The sequence below is a fragment of the Salmo salar genome, chromosome ssa17 (assembly GCF_905237065.1).
Source record: "Salmo salar chromosome ssa17, Ssal_v3.1, whole genome shotgun sequence".
Lineage (NCBI taxonomy): Eukaryota > Metazoa > Chordata > Actinopteri > Salmoniformes > Salmonidae > Salmo > Salmo salar.
The window spans coordinates 36158703-36177808 of record NC_059458.1 but is presented as its reverse complement, the minus strand read 5'-3'; the positions used below and the strand labels follow the sequence as shown (position 1 = coordinate 36177808).

Sequence of the window (19106 nt, the reverse complement as noted above, 5' to 3'; positions counted from 1 at the left end):
CCTTCTTGCAGTAGCACTGCACCTAGTCCATACTTCGACGCGTCCACTTGGAGTCTGAGCTCTTTGTTGGGGTCGTAGTAGGCAAGGATTGGTCCTGGTTCTCTCGTGATCAAGTCTTTCACATTCTGGAAAGCAATGTCGTGTTGCTTGTCCCAAAGAAACTCACTGGACTGCTTTAGCAGTTGACGCAGGGGTGCATTAGCATTGGAGAGGCTGGGTGCGAACTTGGCTAAGTAGTTGACCATGCCAAGCACTGTTTCCAGCTCTGCACGGTTCTTTGGTGGCTCCATTTCTTTTATGGCTGAGATCTTCTGTGGATCTGGCTTGATTCCATTCGCTGTGAGAAGATGTCCGAAGTAGCTGACCTCTGTAGCGCTGACTGTGCTCTTCTCGGGGTTGAGCCGGACTCCTCTCTCGCGGGACCTTTGCAGCATCGCGCGGAGGTTTCGGTCGTGCTCCTCTTTGGTTCGACCATAGACAAGGATGTCGTCCACAATTGCCACAACTCCGTCGAGGCCTTCATATACTTCGTCAATCTTTCGCTGAAACTCGTCTTGGGCTGAGATAATCCCAAAAGGCAGGCGACGGAACCTGTAGCGTCCAAACGGTGTGTTGAATGTTGTGAGCTTAGATGACTCTTCTGTGAGCTTGATAGCCCAGTAGCCTGATCTAGCGTCCATGACACTGAAGTAGTGTGCTCCCGCTAGCTTGTGCGTGATACCATCTAGCGTCGGTAAAGGGTAATGGGGCCGTTTGATAGCCTTGTTCAAGTCTCTTGGGTCGAGGCATACTCGGAGCTTGCCTGTGCGTGGTTTCTCCACCACCACTAACGCGTTTACCCAGTCAGTCGGTTCTGTAACCTTGGTGACTATGTCAGATTGCTCCATGCTCTCCAACTCTTTCTTCAGACGGGCACGGAGAGCAAGGGGAATCTTTCTCGGTGGGTAGACCACAGGGGTTGCGTCTGGGTCAAGGTGAATGGTACATTCTCCTGGGAATAATCCTATTCCTGTAAAGACATCAGCAAACTCCTCCAGTACATTTTCTGTCTCTACTGGTGCTGTTACTGATAAAACTAGCTTGATGAGGTCCATGTCTAAACATGCTTTAAGACCTAGCACTGCAGGTGCTCTAGTGTCAACAACGTAAAAGTCCAACATCATGTCACTTTCCTTGTATTTGCATTTGAAAGTGCATGTGCCTTTTACTGGGAGCTGTTCACCACCATAACCATTCAGTCTGCGCATGGTGGGCTGTAGCTCGCACTCAGATGTCAAGCTGCGGTACTTATTCAGAGGAATAATGTTTACTTGTGCACCAGTGTCTAGTTTGAACTTTAGCTTTGTGCCTTGTGTTCCTATCTCAATGTCAGCAAAGGCTTGCTCTGTCTCTGATATGTGACTTTTCTGTGTCACTGAATCAATAAACAGTTCATCATCATTTGACTCTTTGATTGACATTTCATCTTCACTCACTGTGTGTACTGTATTCCAAATACAATACGGTCCCTGACCATCTCATCCTTGTTTGCATAATCACAGTCTTTCACAAGCAGACGCAGCTCAGTCACAAACTGTTCAAAAGACTCGCTAGCTCCCTGTACTTTCTCATGGAATTTGTACCTAGCGAAAATTGTATTAGTCTTCGGCACAACATATGCTTCAAAACGATCGTAGTATGTTTTCAGTACCTTTGATTCAGCCTCGGTAAGTGTCCATGTGTTGTAAATATCTCTCCCTTTTTCACCGATCCAGAGGAGCAGGTAGCTACATTTTTCCTCTTCTCCTCTTTCCTTCAGGGGACCCGTGAACATTAGCTCCACATGCTGTTTGTACTTACGCCATGCATCGGGTAAGTTTGTAGACTCCCAGTCCATTCGAGGTGAAGGAACTCCAGAAAAATCCATCTTTTAAGACCATTTACTCTGACACCATGTTTTGTTTTGTACACTTTGTACAAAATAATAAAACGCAGAACTACAGGATGTTTCTTAACATAACTCTTTATTAACTAGCTACAACTACCTGTTAGCCTATCTCCAACCACGATCAACTGCCCATGACCTAACCGTCTGGGTGGTCTTAACCAATCACCGCACAGTATGATACGGCGGTAAAATGCATCCAATTATAATTCAGTATGTATTCACATATGAATATTACACTCATGACATGGTATTTGGGGTGTTAGATGGCGCCAATCTCTCACTCAATTCACCCACGCATCAGAGAAGAAAGGGGCACTCTGATCTCCGAACAGCCAGCAAGGCTCACAATACGTACAATCTAGCTTGGCCGAATAACATAGCCATGTACGTGGTCATTTGATTCCAGCCTTGGTTGTTGTGGTGTAATGTGACTCGGAAAAACACCGCCTTTCGTCATCTCTTGTGAATGGGCCAGTAGGCTTACACGAGCCTAATGCAATAACGTCCCGTTTAACTTTTGCATCCACATTTGTTGGATAATGCCCCCTGTCAGTTGGATAAGTAAAAAGGCTGTCTGTCCCACTTCCACTTGTTTCCTCAGCCGCCACCATTCTAGCCTCGCCCTGCTCCTCTTCCTCCCCGCCCGGCCCGGCCCGGCCCGGGGAAAGCTTGTCCGGCCTGGCTTGTGCTCAGGGTCGTATCCGCCGATACATGACAACCTGTGTCCTCCTCTGTCAAAGTTGCTTCTTCTGGTACGATCAAACAGCTTGGCCTTGGCTCACTTGACACGCTAAAGGCTGCTGCTGGCGATGATAAACCTACATACTCTTCTGGTCCTGCTACATTGCTTGTGCTAACAATGGCTGCACTTGAACTGCATTTGAAAAAGGAATCTAATTTAACTCATTTTGATACCTCCTTTGCTTTCTCATTTTTGGCCTTGCTCTTTTGGGTTCCACTTTTGTGTTGATACATTGCTGATTTTTAAATCCGTAATTTTCTTTTCTCGACATTCTCTCAATTTATTTTCTCGCCCGTTGTCTCTTGATAGCTAGCTCAACTGTTGCTTAAAACGATGACAGAAACAACAATGCTTTGGAGAGTATTTGCACAATGAATCCCAGAATGCATTTCATTATTTTATCATGGTATTGAAACTATTGAATAAAATGATTTATTTAGCAAATGAATTAGATTTATTGTCATCAATACACTAAAATAGCATGCTGACTTATGTAGTCACAAAACATTTTGTTGATGAAACCATCATTGGGATCATTTATCATATAGCCTAAATTAAAGAAAGCTCTTCTCGTTAAATCATGGGTATGATGGACTCGTGTCAACAATTAATATTTGGGCATGGAAGAGCGCAATTCAAATTACATAGGGCGCCTGTGGCTCCGCAGATCCAGGCCTGTCATCGGGTTCATGTACTCCGCGGGCCCTGGTGCAACCACATCGGCTGAAGCTACACCACTGGATGGTATACAGAAGATTTGGTAAAATACTAAATCCATATTATGGCAAGAACAGCTCAAATAAACCATTTGAATTTTAGTTAGTCCAACATAATGCTTGAGCTTTGCTTTCAGCACCATGGAGTGAATCCTTACCACCGCTACACCTGGCTATCAGCCACAGGAGCCTCGTCTGGCAGTTCATTCGGCCTCATTTATTCCCTTTTTAAAAAACATAACTGATATGGCTGACTTGCTTAAACGAATATGGTTTCTACTGACTCCTTGTGGATTTGTGTAAGTCGATAAGAAACGCCTAGTTAAATTAAGGTTAAATAACAATAAAATATGTACATGCTAAAATCGCCACTGTAAAACACACAGGGTGTTCACTCCTTAGGCCCACCTTCCTTTCTGCGTCGGACTTCAGCCTCATGTCTGGGGTGGAACATTTACTTCTGAATGTATCATGCTTAGATTCATAACGACATCTCAGATTGAACTCTTTGCAAACAGCGACAGTCTCGTTATAAACAAGACACACTGGTTTGGCATTGGAGAAGTACGATGAATATGGGTGGTCAAATCTAATTTTATGTCACATGGCCGAATACAACAGATGTAGACCTTACAGTGAAATGCTTACTTACAAGCCCTTAACCAACAACGCAGTTTTAATAAATAAATAAATAAATATAAAAGTAACAAATTATTAAAGACCAGCAGTAAAATAACAATAGCGAGGCTATATGCAGGGGCACCGGTTAGTCAAGGTAATTGAGGTAATATGTACATGTAGGTGGAGTTATTAAAGTGACTATGCATAGATAATAACAGAGAGTAGTAGCAGCATAAAAGAGGGGGGTGGGTGGGGTAATGCAAATAGTCTGGGTAGCCATATGATTAGCTGTTCAGGAGTCTTATGGCTTGGGGGTAGAAGCTGTTTAGAAGCCTCTTGGACCTTGACTTGGAGCTCCAGTACCGCTTGCCGTGCATTAGCAGAAAGAACAGTCTATGACTAGGGCAGCTGGAGTCTTTGACAATTTTTATGGCCTTCCTCTGACACCGCCTGGTATAGAGGTCCTGGATGGCAGGAAGCTTGGCCCTAGTGATGTACTGGGCCGTACACATTACCTTATGTTGTGCCGTGCGTTCGGAGGCCGAGCAGTTGCCATGCCAGGCAGTGATGCAACCAGTCAGGATGCTCTCAATGGTGCAGCTGTAGAACCTTTTGAGGATCTGAGGACCCATGCCAAATCTTTTCAGTCTCCTGAGGGGAATAGGTTTTGTTGTGCCCTCTTCACAACGGGCCTTTTTGTGTCTCAGGGTTCAATTTTTAAGATAAAATGTTTATTTAGATTTGTTTATTTCACATCCATTAAGTAGATACTAAATAACCTCTAACTCTTTTTTTTTTCAGCTTACATTTTTTACATTTTCTTCAGCATCTCATGTCTGGATTTCACTGTTTTTGTTCTGTCTCACACCCAGACTTTTGACATTATTCTATGTATTACACTTAAAAAAGTCTTGATAATTACAAAATATTTAATGCACCTTTTAAAAAGAGTCAAATACATGGAAACTATATACATATTAGATGTGCATAAGCCATTTGATACTTTCTTTACACAAAATACAGTCGTCTCTAAGTATTGTGTCATTAACACCACGACAAGCAAATTACATGACAATAACCTTTTTTCAAAAGTTTGTGTACTTGGTTACCATGGATATGAATAGTGACAGTGGAGGACATGGATGTCATGGAGTCTATTTGGTCATTACCAAATAGTCTATAATTCCATCACATTATGTTAATTTTTGAAATTATGTTTTAATTATGTGTATTTAGGATATATTGTATGCTAGCTGTCCAACTGGAGTTAGCATGCTAGAATCCCTGCTATTTATGACCAAATATCGTAAAAATGTCATTCCCACCACACGTCATTACCACCACATAATGAACTGTGATGGTAAAGACAGAATGTGGTGGTAATGACAAAATGTATTAGTTCATACATTTTTACTTGCTGTAAGACCTGAAAACACAAACAAATGACATATATGATCATGGTTCAGTTGAAATTGAACGCTAAATAAGACCATTACATGTTGTATTGTGTTAGGATGGTTGAGTGATTTTGATGTCTATTCATGTGACTTACTATGGTTATTACTGGGTTATTACAGGCTGACTACACCGCTCGCGTCGCAAAATACATTTCGAAACGTGATGTCACCGATTTGAAACGCTATTAGCGCGCACCCCACTAACTAGCTAGGGAGGTAAGGCAATAGCTAACTAGCTAGCCATTTCACATCGGTTACACATATAATTAAGAAAACTTCCAAATAGTAAAAAAATACATAAAAAATACAATTCATGTGAAATGTTATAAAAAACAGCAATTTCTGTAATTTTCCTTTCAACTAAAATAGCAAATTTTATGACGTAGTGGTAATGACATTTCCCCTCAGGTATTCGGAGGAACCGATAAAAATCTTTAATTGTTAAATAGTTTGGGCTCAGCCACTATTACATCTTGTTTCCAGATAGAGTGAAGAAGATATTCAGAGAAAAAGCAGTTTCAAGAGATTTCATTTTCCAAAACATTTAACATCCAAAAGTGCCCGTATTTGCAAAACTAACCATTTTATTTTATTTGATCCCCAGCTGATTTTGTACGTTTGCCCACTGACAAAGAAAGGATCAGTCTATAATTTTAATGGTAGGTTTATTTGAACAGTGAGAGACCAAATAACAACAAAATTATCAAAAAAAAACGCATGTCATAAATTGATTTGCATTTTAATGAGGGAAATAAGTATTTGACCCCCTCTCAATCAGAAAGATTTCTGGCTCCCAGGTGTCTTTTATACAGGTAACGAGCTGAGATTAGGAGCACACTCTTAAAGGGAGTGCTCCTAACCGCAGCATGTTACCTGTAAAAAAGACACCTGTCCACAGAAGCAATCAATCAATCAGATTCCAAACTCTCCACCATGGCCAAGACCAAAGAGCTCTCCAAGGATGTCAGGGACAAGATTGTAGACCTACACAAGGCTGGAATGGGCTACAAGACCATCGCCAAGCAGCTTGGTGAGAAGGTGACAACATTTGGTGTGATTATTCGAAAATGGAAGAAACACAAAGGAACTGTCAATATCCCTTGGCCTGGGGCTCCATGCAAGATCTCACCTCGTGGAGTTGCAATGATCATGAGAATGGTGAGGAATCAGCACAGAACTACACGGGAGGATCTTGTCAATGATCTCAAGGCAGCTGGGACCATAGTCACCACGAAAACAATTGGTAACACACTACGCCGTGAAGGACTGAAATCCTGCAGCGCCCGCAAGGTCCCCCTGCTCAAGAATACATATACATGCCCGTCTGAAGTCTGCCAATGAACATCTGAATGACTCAGAGGACAACTGGGGAAAGTGTTATAGTCAGATGAGACCAAAATGGAGCTCTTTGGCATCAACTCAACTCGCCGTGTTTGGAGGAGGAGGAATGCTGCATATGACCCCAAGAACACCTTCTCCACCGTCAAACATGGAGGTGGAAACATTATGCTTTGGGGGTGTTTTTCTGCTAAGGGGACAGGACAACTTCACCGCATCAAAGGGACGATGGACGGGGCCATGTACCGTCAAATCTTGGGTGAAAACCTCCTTCCCTCAGCCAGGGCATTGAAAATGGGTCGTGGATGGGTATTCCAGCATGACAATGACCCAAAACACACAGCCAAGGCAACAAAGGAGTGGCTCAAGAAGAAGCACATTAAGGTCCTGGAGTGGCCTAGCCAGTCTCCAGACCTTAATCCCATAGAAAACCTGTGGAGGGAGCTGAAGGTTCGAGTTGCCAAACGTCAGCCTCGAAACCTTAATGACTTGGAGAAGATCTGCAAAGAGGAGTGGGACAAAATCCCTCCTGAGATGTGTGCAAACCTGGTGGCCAACTACAAGAAACATCTGACCTCTGTGATTGCCAACAAGGGTTTTGCCACCAAGTACTAAGTTATGTTTTGCAGAGGGGTCAAATACTTATTTCCCTCATTAAAATGTAAATAATTTTTGACATGCGTTTTTCTGGATTTTTTTGTTGTTATTCTGTCTCTCACTGTTCAAATAAACCTACTATTAAAATTATAGACTGATCATTTCTTTGTAAGTGGGCAAACGTACAAAATCAGCAGGGGATCAAATACTTTTCCCCCCCACTGTATTACAAAATGTAAGGGCATATCAGATGGTCTGCTCTGACCATAACAGTCACACCAAACATAGGGTTGGTTGGTATAAGATTGAAATGGGAAAATAATGTACCTGTGAAAACCCTATGAAATAGCTCCCCAATACCATCTGATGTATATATTTAATGTATTACATGAATGGTGACCACAGTCCTTCCAACAATACATTTCAATTGTGTTTTACTGTGATTATTTCCACCCTGCTGCATGTATTCTATGTAATCCATTTCAAATGTGTCTCCCAGTGCAGCTTTACTTCCAGGCTATTATGACACATCTGGCAGTTTCTTCTATGTTCCTAGGCCTAGTACAATAAAAAAACATATATTGTTTTTTGGTCACTACCATTCCACGAAAATACCATGCTATATATTTTTCATTGTACTACAATCGTACATTTTAGTACAGTTCTTCACATCGGAGTGCTGCTGCATGTCCATTGCATCTCTTGACCATGTCGGGCGGGCCGGGCACAACGCACAAAGCACAAGGCGCGCTCTCCACTTCCCTCCAGTAGTTATTTAGCCTGATAACACATCTCTCCTGACAGACACAAGCAAAAACTCTTGTATAAATGTAACAGCCTTTACACCTAATCATTAGTGATCTGACATGCTGTATTGCATGGAAACTGTAGGCTACTAACAACAGCAGCTACATAGTCTAGCCTACTATCGTCCTGTACCTCTGGCCAGGGTAAACAAAGAGGTAATGTTGTGTATTGTATATACAGTATTTAACTTCAGTTTATTTTATTTAATTATACACAAGAGAAAAAAGTGGTTAAATTAATGTACAAACATTTTTCATTACATTTGTAATTTAGTATATGCTCTTATACAGAGCAATTTACAGGACAAATAAGAGTTAATTGGCTTGCTCAAGTGCACAATGACAGATTCTTCACCTTGTTGGCTTGGGATTCAAACCAGCAATCTTTCAGTTACTGGCCCAACACTCTTAACCGCTAGGCTACCTGCCACCAGATCAATTAACTTCAATACAGTTATTCAAATACATTCATCATCAATTACTAAAATAATGAATCTAGTATTAAAATACAATTTAATAAATTCATAGCCTGTTTACCATTTAACAAAAGTTGTTTAGTAATATAAAATAATCCACCCAAAAGAATACAAAAAACTGATCATCGCACCATCTTTATCTGATCTACACGGAGTGCACAAAACATTAGAAACATATTATTGAGTTGCACACCCCTCTCTCCTCAGAAAAGCCTACATTTGTCGGGGCTTGGACTGTCCAAGGTGTTGAGAGCCTTCCACAGGGATGCTGGCCCATGTTGACTCCAATGCTTCCTACAAAGTTGGCTGGGAGTGGATCTCTACTCCGAATTGCTTGTTCCATCTCCTCCCACAGATGCACAATTACAGTGAATTGAGTAAGCTGAATTCACTGTAATGTTCTTGGAACCATTCCTGGACAAGCATTGTGGCATGGGGCATAATCCTGCTGAAAAAAATATATTTGCAGATGGATACACTGACGCCATGAAGGGATGCACCTGATTGGCAATGATGTTTAGATATTGTGGTGGAATTATTGTAATCAAAAGGAGAGCCTTTTACATTTCTTCAAAACAATCAAACTTTATTATTTAATTACTGCAATATAAAAACAACACAATTGTGCCATCTGGTTTGCTTAAAAACCTCTTAAGGATCGTACCCTTTAACAAAACAAAAAATCACCTAAAATGACATATCCAAATCTAACTGCCGGTAGCTCAGCACCTGAAGCAAAGATATGCATATTCTTGATACCATTTGAAAGGAAACACTGAAGTTTGTGGAAATGTGAAATTAATGTAGGAGAATATAACACAATAGATCTGGTACAAGATAATACAAACAAACAAACAACTATTTTTCTTTTTCATCATCTTTGAAATGCAAGAGAAAGTCAATACTTTCAGATAGGAGTCTAGGTGTAATTTATATTTTGTTCCACCAGATGGGAGCAGTGTGCACAGTTTGACTGATGCAGTGAAGAATCACATTACTGCACCTTATCAAGTCTGCCAGGAGTTTGCCAAAACGTCCCAAATTGGTCAATTGATACATTTGTGTACATAACTATAGAGAAAATATACAAATGCTATGGTAATAAAAAATGTAAGATTACACACTCAGGAATGTCATACACGATGGATCATTAGCTTACAGACTAACTTTCACACATCTAGATGGCCGGGCGGGGTGGATGTGGAGCCAGAGACAACAGGGGTTCAAAATGTAGAACCCAGTTCCTACATTTGAACATGAAAATAGATTTTAATCAAACAAAACTATATTACATTTTATCTCTGGGACCCTCATGGTGACAAATCAGAGCAGGATTACTGAATGTAAGTACATTATTTACCTTCAGAGGTGAAGGTATCAAACCAGTTGCCGTGATAAAAGTTGTTGTTGTATACGCTCCTCAAACAATAGCAAGGCATTTTTCAATGTAATAGCTACTGTTAATTGGACACTGCAGTTAGATTAACAAGAATTTAAGCTTGTCAATGTCCTGGAAAGTTGGCTGTTGAATACAAGGTCATTCTAGTCGCATTAGCGCAAGTTAGCAACAACCGTCCGGTTTAGGGACACCCATCCCATAGATATGAATTTAAGGAATTTGAAATTATTCATACTTTTACTTTGGATACTTAAGTATATTTTAGTTATTACATTTACTTTTGATACATAAATATATTTACAACCAAATACTTTTAGACTTTTACTCAAGTAGTATTTTACTTGGTGACTTTCACTTGAGTTACTCTTGCCACATTAGGAGAATAAGTAAGGCTTCTCTCCTGTGTCTGTTCTCTGATAACCTTTTAGCTCAGCTGTTGTTTTAAAACATTTTATACAGTCAGATCAGTGGTAAGGCTTCTCTCCTTTATGTTTACCTTGGTGTCTTTTTAACTGGCCCATTTGAGAGAAACTCGTTCCACAGTCAGAGCAGGAGTAAGACTTCTCTCCTGAATGTAAACGTTCATGTGTTTTTAAGTTGCCCAGTACAGAGAAACTCTTTCCACAGTCAGAGCAGGAGTAAGGCTTCTCTCCTGTGTGTGTTCTCTGATGAACCTTTAGCTCTGTTGATGTTGTGAAGCATTTTCCACAGTCAGAGCAGGAGTAAGGCTTCACTCCTGTATGCATACGTTCATGTGTTTTTAAGTTGCCCATTACAGAGAAACTCTTTCCACAGTCAGAGCAGGAGTAAGGCTTCTCTCCTGTGTGTGTTCTCTGATGAACTTTTAGCTCAGTTGATGTTGTGAAGCATTTTACACAGTCAGAGCAGTAGTAAGGCTTCACTCCTGTATGTATATGTTCATGTCTTTTTAAGTGGCCCAGTTGAGAGAAAATCTTTCCACAGTCAGAGCAGGAGTAAGGCTTCACTCCTGTATGTATTAGCTGGTGTGTTTTTAAGGTATTGAGTCGAGAGAAACTCGCCCCACAGTCAGAGCAGGAGTAAGGCTTCTCTCCTGTATGTATTCGCTGGTGATATTTTAAGTTGTTCTGTTTAGAGAAACTCTTTCCACAGTCAGAGCAGAAGTAAGGCTTCTCTCCAGTGTGCACTCTCTGATGAACTGTCAGAACCCCTGATGTTGTGAATCTCTTCCCACAGTCAGTACAGGAATAGGGATTCTCTCCTTTGTGTATTTTTAGGTGTGTTTTTAGCTTTGATAGAATTGGGAAAATCTCCTCACAATGTGGGCAGTAGTGAGACCTCTTAGCTCTGTGATCTTCCTGCTGTTGCTCTCTGGATGTAGAGGATGTCTCAACATGGTCTCCTGTGTGAACAACATCAGAAGAACCAGTCAGTTGGTGTGATATACCAACTTTTTACATCAGCAGTTGTCACAAAGTGCTTGACAGAAACCCATCCTGAAATCCCCTATAGCAAGCAATGCAGATGTAGAATCACAGTGGCCAGGAAAACCCCCCTAGAAAGCAGGAACCTTGGAAGAAACGTAGAGAGGAACCAGGCCCAAAGGGGTGGCCAGTCCTCTTCTGGCTGTACCGGGTGACATATTTATTCATATCAGTAGTCTGTACAACACAAAAGGGGAATTAAACTATTCTAAAAGTGGGTAAGAGTCCTCCACTCACTATCACAAGGGTTAGTAACTACACAAACTCATTTCATAGAACTTTAAAACAATGGCAGTTTGTCTACTTCACTGCTTTAGTCTACTCTCTGATCACTCCAGATAGCCCAGTGAATAAAACAAATGCTGGCAATACTGGTGTCAAACCATGCAAGTATCAGTAGCATGAAATAACACCTACCTTCTCATTGAAACAATTCTACTGAAACTTTTCATGTGCAGTGGAAAGTTGGAATGAATAACACAAACTTAGTTAGATTGAACCTGTTCTTACCAGGAGAAACAGATGTCCCAATCTTCTCCTCCTCATCTTCATCTATAATGTTGACATTCAGCTCCAGTGTTTGACTGCAGTCTTCTAGCTTCACTGATGCCATCTCTGGATCCTGCAGTACAAACTGGGCTCCACTGTCAAAATCAGGACCCAGTGACTGTAGGTTTAGACTTCGTGTGGAAGAAGAGAGGCAGGCTGGGTTTGTCGTCACTGTTGATGTTACCGGCCTCAGACTTAATTCTAGTCGTCCCGTAGTAACAATGAGAAACAGACACAAAAGTGAGTCTTGACAGTTCCGGCACTTTCTTTATTCTCTAAAAATATATTATATTTCTTCTTGTTCAATTATTTAATTCAGAACTTGACTTGGACTGAAATAGGTGCCGGTACTGTTTATATTTAGGTGCAGGAGCTCCACAATACTGTTGAACTAATATTCTATAAGAGGAACATGAGCTCAACATTACTTAATTCAAATTAGACAAAGTACACATTTTAAATTGTTCTACACAACGTAAGTTAACTTAATCTATAGAAGATTTCCCAAAGTCAGATAAATGCATAAATTACAAAAAACATTTAGTACGAGGTTGCAGTATGTTTTAGGCAGCACTATGTACTATTTTCCTGAATAACCTTGTCTTCACTGTATTATTTCAATCAAAAATCTATTTGTATTTCCCGTTCAAATAATATAATTTATATGAATATTAGTACACATGTAGGAAACTGATTCATTACATTAAGCTTCAAAACTGTAGTGTGACCGTGAAATTGTCTCTCTGCACCTTCCCACTCTGTCTCTGTTGGCGCAGACAGTGGGCGCCGCCATTTTACCAGCTCGTGAATTTTACACAAAACCAATAACATGCACAACGAACTCAGAAATCTCAAATAAATGGATTATTTATGAAATGACCTTGAGAAAATAATGTACATCCATTCAGACAAACCCAAAGTTTCTAGCTATGTGACTTGTAAAACAGTTTATCATGTTCTTCAATTCGTTTTACACAAAAATAACACATCAAACCTTTACCAAACGTGATAATAGTTGTGTTATCTAGCATGGAATGACATGTTCTTTCTTTATTAGGAAGTTTTGACCTACTATTACATACCTGTAGTAATAAATAGAAATGGACACAAAGGTTCTCTTCTAGACATCACAGTTCTTAGTGCTTTCTTTATTGTTAAGAATGGTGCGTGCCTGCCCGGAACTTCCTGTTCCCCCACGACCACAGTGCTGCCACAGATAGAACAACGAGACAGATATTTCACAGGATGTAGAAATGTGAAGCATCTGTTTAGCGTTTCCACTCACTACCAAATATGATAAATATGATAATAGTTGTGTTATTTAGCATGGAATGTCATGACAATACCAAATATGGTAGTGAGAGGAAGCCCACTGGCCGGCAGTGGGAGAAGATGGATTTTGGCCGACATTCTGCAGATGTTCTAATCAATGAAACAAATGATTTTAATATAGTTTTCTTTTCCCAAAACTAAAATCTGTTGTGAACAGAGTGGACAAAGTCTTGTAGACTTTACCCGTTGCAACAATTTTTTTATCACGTTGTTTAGAAGGAACACAAATGTAGTTATTGCACACGAGCACTTCAAAGGAGGCGTTCCCAAACATATATATGCAGATGTTTGCTAGAACGCGCCAATAAGATCTCGCTGACTCGTGCTTGGCTCTGCCCAGTATGACTCATCTCTTCCCATTGGAAACAAAATCTTTGATGCAACCATCCATGCATTCAGAGATCCTTGGGATGGCCTAACCACATTATATGAGAAGGGCGGTGCTTAATTTGAGCCGGATCCTCCAGCACCTCTCAGTTTTGTAGTCTTTCGTTCCGGAACCCATTTGCAAAGATCAGGTAGCCTACCTCCTGTGGCATGAAAAATGATTTCCACTGTTTGCAAGGTAAAAATCCTATTAAAACGAGAGTAATTACATTTTGGATTTCTCTGTAATTGTCATGCCCCCTAAAAACATAAATGTGAAAACGTGCCTGATATTCTAAGAATGTATTAATGTTGGACCGTCCCTGGTTTATGGTTTGTGCAACATTGTAGCCTATTTAGACCAAGGCGTGGCCATTGCTGTGGTGAGAGAGAAGCACGCCTGTATCTCTCACAGAACTAAAATGAGATTCACTTTCTATGATCTCTCTCCCTCTCTGTGCTGTTATAGACATGAGCCAGCAACTCATCTCTCCAGCATTACACATAATTTATTTCCTAATAGAATAATAGCTGCGGGAAGTGTGTTGAGGTTCTGCAGCACTCTGCAGTCTGTTCAGAAACAAATGAAATAATTCCCAAAACTACACCAGGAGTATTTAGCTACAGAGGATCAATAGATCATTTAAATAAAATAGCCTAGCTGTGGATTGTGTGTAGTCAAATCACAAGGCATGTCTACAGTCAGGAACGTGTGGCAAATCTGTCAGTGAACAGCATGCAGCCAAAACAGGCCTTTAGCAATATTTCTAATACAGTCACTGGAAAACACAGGTTGTAAAGCAAATGGATCCTGCTGAAAATAAAATACTAATCTGTCTGTATGTTAAGAAGTTATCAACTCCATCTAGGCCTATTGAGCGAACAGCATAGTTTTACAAAGTAAAGCAAGAGAGAGAAGCTTTTGGCCGGTGAGTGAGCTGCACATCATTGGGTGAGTCAGTGAAACTGGAAAGATTGTTTAGGACTATAACTTCCTCCTCATATTGTACAATGTGTTTCTCCACACACCTGGCCTAGGCTATTGATGGATTAGAGACAAGGTCGTTTTTATTGATCTCAGTGTCAAAGCAGCCTGTCATTTTGGTCATTGGTGAGGTGTTAAAAAAGATTCTCAGAAAGTCTCCAGTCATCTAAAATGATGTAGAATTGCATGAAATCCATTTATAAAAAGGTCATATTTTTCCCCAGGTCTGAAGTTGGGCATACTGCCAGACTCTCTAAAACAACAGTGGAGGCTGCTTATGGTAGAAAAATTAACATTAAAATCTCAGGCAACAGCTCTGGTGGAAATTCCTGCAGTCAGCTTGCCAATTGCATGCTCCCTCAAAACTTGAGACATCTGTGGAATTGTTTTGTGTGACAAAACAGCACAATTTTGAGTGGCATTTTTGTATTTGCATTAATTAGGGATCCCCATTAGCTGCTGCCAAGGTACCTACTCAGCTCCTCTTGTCCCCAGCACAAGGTGCATCTGTGTAATGATGATCATGCTATTTAATCAGCTTCTTGATATGACACACCTGTCAGGTGGATGGATTATCATGGCAAAAGAGAAATGCTCACTAACAGGTATGTAAACAAATGTGTGCAGACATTTGGAACATTTCTGGGATCTTTTATTTCACCTCATGAAACATGGGACCAACTCTTTACATGTTGCATTTATATGTTTGTTCAGTGTATACAGTATGTAGAAAAAAAATCTAACTATCAATAACAAAATTAATTCAAATCAGCCAGCTTTTCAGTTCTAATCAGGTCCCTACACTGAGAAGGATCCTGTAAGAGCGGAACATTATCTGGTGACAGTAGTCCTTGTAGTCTTGGAGGCCCAAAAACTTCTCAGCTGCAGATATGATGTCCAGCTTCTTGGACCTCTTGTGCAGTACAATTAATAACTGTGGCTATAAATGCTATAAAATCCACCTTTTCACAGTAAGTGTATCCAGATCACTTGATTGACATACAACATTTACGACTGGTTGTGGTGCATCCACCACCATATCTTCTTCAGAACTGTGGCCTCTTGTCCCTATAACTTTCTTCACCACCTCCACATAGGAGATTTCCTGTACAGTCCTGATCCTTGACACCTGAACCTCTTTCACCCTAACAGGGCACTCTGGGAATTCAGGAATATGACCCCCTCCACAGTTGCAACATTCACATACTTTTCAATAACATATTCCCTCTGTCTGCAAACACTTGACATGTGGCCAAACCTTTAAAATGTCTTGCTTTGGGTCGAGTTTTACACCAACTCTCTTATGGAGTACCTTATATATCCCAGCTTTACATAGGGTGGTAGATACTCTTCATCAAACATCAATAATAGAGATGAACTTTGCTCCTTTTCCCACATTCTCCATACGGGTCAAGTGACGTGCACTTTGGTCCTTCTTTGGGATTTGATTGGAGGATCGCATCCAACTTTTAGCTGCATACACCTCCACCTACTGTACTGGTGTGAGGGATTTCACAGCCTACATACATTCAATTCATAGATATAGTAATTAATACAGAGATGCCTTGCCAACTATTAGACCTCTAAAAAAAATGTGAAAAATGTTCTTGATTCGTGCAGGAGATTGTGACCTCCTCCTCAGACCAACTGTCAGTACGCCCGGAACATTGGGAGTTTACATACACTTAGGTTGGAGTCATTAAAACTTGTTTTTCAATCACCCCACAAATTTCTTGTTAACAAACTATAGTTTTGGCAAGTTAGGACATCTACTTTGTGCATGACATAAGTAATTTTTCCAACAATTGTTTACAGACAGATTATTTCACTTATAATTCACTGTATCACAATTCCAGTGGGTCAGAAGTTTACATATACTAAGTTGACTGTGCCTTTAAACAGCTTGGAAAATTCCAGAAAATTATGACATGGCTTTAAGGGCTTCTGATATGCAAATTGACATCATTTGAGTCAATTGGAGGTGTACCTGTAGATGTATTTCAAGGCCTACCTTCAAACTCAGTGCCTCTTTGCTTGACATCACAGCAAAATTAAAAGAAATCAGCCAAGACCTCAGAGCACCCCCACAACATGGTGCTGCCACACCCGTGCTTCACGGTTGGGATGGTGTTCTTCGGCTTGTTCGCCATCTTACCACGTGTCTCAGCTCATTCACACCCCTCTAGCGTCGGGTAGCTGCATACCAATAGAGTACCACAGTATGAATCATAATACCCATAAAACCTAGCAGTCAAACAGGGAAATGGTTCCAATCCTTTTTCCACCATTCATTTTTCCCATAGAGGATTTTAGAAACACTTAAAATAAGGGCTGTGTTTCCTGTAGGCTTACCCTGGCGTGGTGTTTTGAAAACCGTGTAAATCTCTCTAGGACAAGGTGAGGTATCAATATATTCACCTGTATTTACCAACCACAAAAATGAAATGTTAATTAGCTGCTAATGTGGCTATAATAAAGAACTACAAATGCCATGATGATCTGGACAAGGCTGTCCGAATCGAGGCAAAGGTAAGGATCTCTGGGTTAACTAATGTTAGCTAAATTTAGTAATGAATAAATAGGCTACATTTATTTAAATGGAAAATTCTGTGAAATGTCTTGAGCAAGTTTTAAATTGACACAATACCTGTTAGCAAAGGTGTGCGCTAGAGATGACGTTCAAGAGCTTGCAGTGATTTGTTGTTTTCCATGATGTCTACTTTTATGCTAATTGGGTTCAAGTCTGGGCTCTGGCTGGGCCACTCAAGGACATTCAGAGACTTGTCCCGAAGCCACTCCTGCGTTGTCCTGGCTGTGTGCTTAGGGTCGTCGTCCTGTTGGAAGGTGAACCGTCGCCCCAGTATGAGGTCCTGAGTGCTCTGGAGCAGGTTTTCATCAAGGATCTCTGTACTTTGCGCCGTTCATCTTTCAATTGATTCTGACTAGTCTCCCAGTCTCTGCTGCTGAAAAACATCCCCACAGCATGATGCTGCCACCACCATGCTATACCGTAGGGATGGTGCCAGGATGCCTCAAGACGTGACACTTGGCAATCAGGCCAAAGAGTTCAATCTTGGTTTCATCAGACCAGAGAATCTTGTTTCCCATGGTCTGAGAGTCTTTTAGGCGCCTTTTGGCAGAGTCCAAGCGGGCTGTCATGTGCCTTTTATTGAGGAGTGGCTTCCGTCTAGGCACTCTACCATAAAGGCCTGATTGGTGGAGTGCTGCAGAGATAGTTGTCCTTCTGGAAGGTTCTCCCATCGCCACAGAGGAACTCTGGAGCTCTGTCAGAGTGACCATCGGCTTCTTGGTCACCTCCCTGACCAAGGCTCTTCTCCCCCGATATCTCAGTTTGGCCGGGCGGCCAGCTCTAAAAAAAAGTATTGGTGGTTCCAAATTTTTTAAGAATGATGGAGGCCTTTCGATCATATCCTTGGACTAAAATGATTGCACATGATGTTCGGCTTGCACACTAACATCATGTGCAAAGGGCATTTGGGTAACGAAGCACATATTCAACGGTATCCCTTTTCCTTACATAGGCTGTTCATTTCTGATCTTTGATACTTTTTGTAGTTTATAAACGTATCATGGTATACTACGTTAACGCTATATGTGAGGGCCATTTTGTTACTTGGTAGCTACTAGCTAAAGACCCTGTGTTGTGGATAATCTACAACTATTTTGGACTGTCCATACTGTAATGTTTGTCTCAGGCTTCACTAACTAGTGTTACTGTTTTAGGTGGAGCTATTCTTTGCTACTTTTCAAACAAATACTATGTGATATTTCACATATCTTGCTAAATATGCCTTTTGTTGTAATATTTCACATAACATCTAGCAAGATATGCCTTTTGTTTTGTTCGTGAGGAGTAATGTCAGAGAGAATGCTGGAGACACTTTGTTTTGTGTCACTTAGGTTAGACTGCTCCCTTTAATGGATCAGTCATCCACCAGGCTACACTCTACGATTAGGAGGAGGTGAGAGTGGAAGCGTTGGATGTCTCAGTTAAGGAGATAGTGGAATGGGGTTCAGTGTTTTACTGTTAGGATAGATGTATTTTTTGTTTGTTCCAACAGATCTTTACATATTTTTCTCACTACAAAATATTCCTGCATTCCTTGTGGTTACTAAACATATTTTAGATATGCCTTTATGCTTTAGCTTATTCCATGTTTACATCTTGGTTAAATGACTTCAAATGCAAAACTGAAATGTAGTTTATGGAATGTCTGTGGAGTTTGTAAACTATCCAAGTTTAAACAGGTTATTACTAGGCTTAACAACTTCATCTATTGTGTTCCTAGAAGAAACTCACTTGTTGAAGGC

The 19106-nt window shown here is 40.7% G+C and overlaps 2 protein-coding genes across 2 annotated transcripts in view; both read right to left on the bottom strand.

Annotated features, from left to right (window-relative positions):
• The window catches only part of LOC106600648 (zinc finger protein 239-like), a 289371-nt gene that overhangs the window by 196719 nt on the left and 73546 nt on the right, over window positions 1–19106 (bottom strand). The gene's annotated exons all lie outside the window — the stretch shown is intronic.
• Window positions 9258–15045, bottom strand: LOC123728048 (gastrula zinc finger protein XlCGF52.1-like). The gene is made up of 3 exons (XM_045698573.1): window positions 13174–15045; window positions 12053–12292; window positions 9258–11460 (listed from the first exon to the last, which is right to left on the bottom strand). Exons 1-3 carry the CDS (start codon window positions 13217–13219, stop codon window positions 10544–10546), a joined length of 1203 nt encoding a protein of 400 aa, XP_045554529.1. The 5' UTR covers window positions 13220–15045; the 3' UTR covers window positions 9258–10543.

Excerpts from the sequence above, each read along its gene's own strand:
- LOC123728048 (XM_045698573.1), bottom strand. The coding sequence starts at position 13,219 with ATGTCTAGAAGAGAACCTTTGTGTCCATTTCTATTTATTACTACAG. Across the intron at positions 12,293-13,173 it reads ATTTCTATTTATTACTACAG|AATTAAGTCTGAGGCCGGTA; the intron begins GTATGTAATAGT and ends CGGGACGACTAG. Across the intron at positions 11,461-12,052 it reads TGGGACATCTGTTTCTCCTG|GAGACCATGTTGAGACATCC; the intron begins GTAAGAACAGGT and ends TTGTTCACACAG.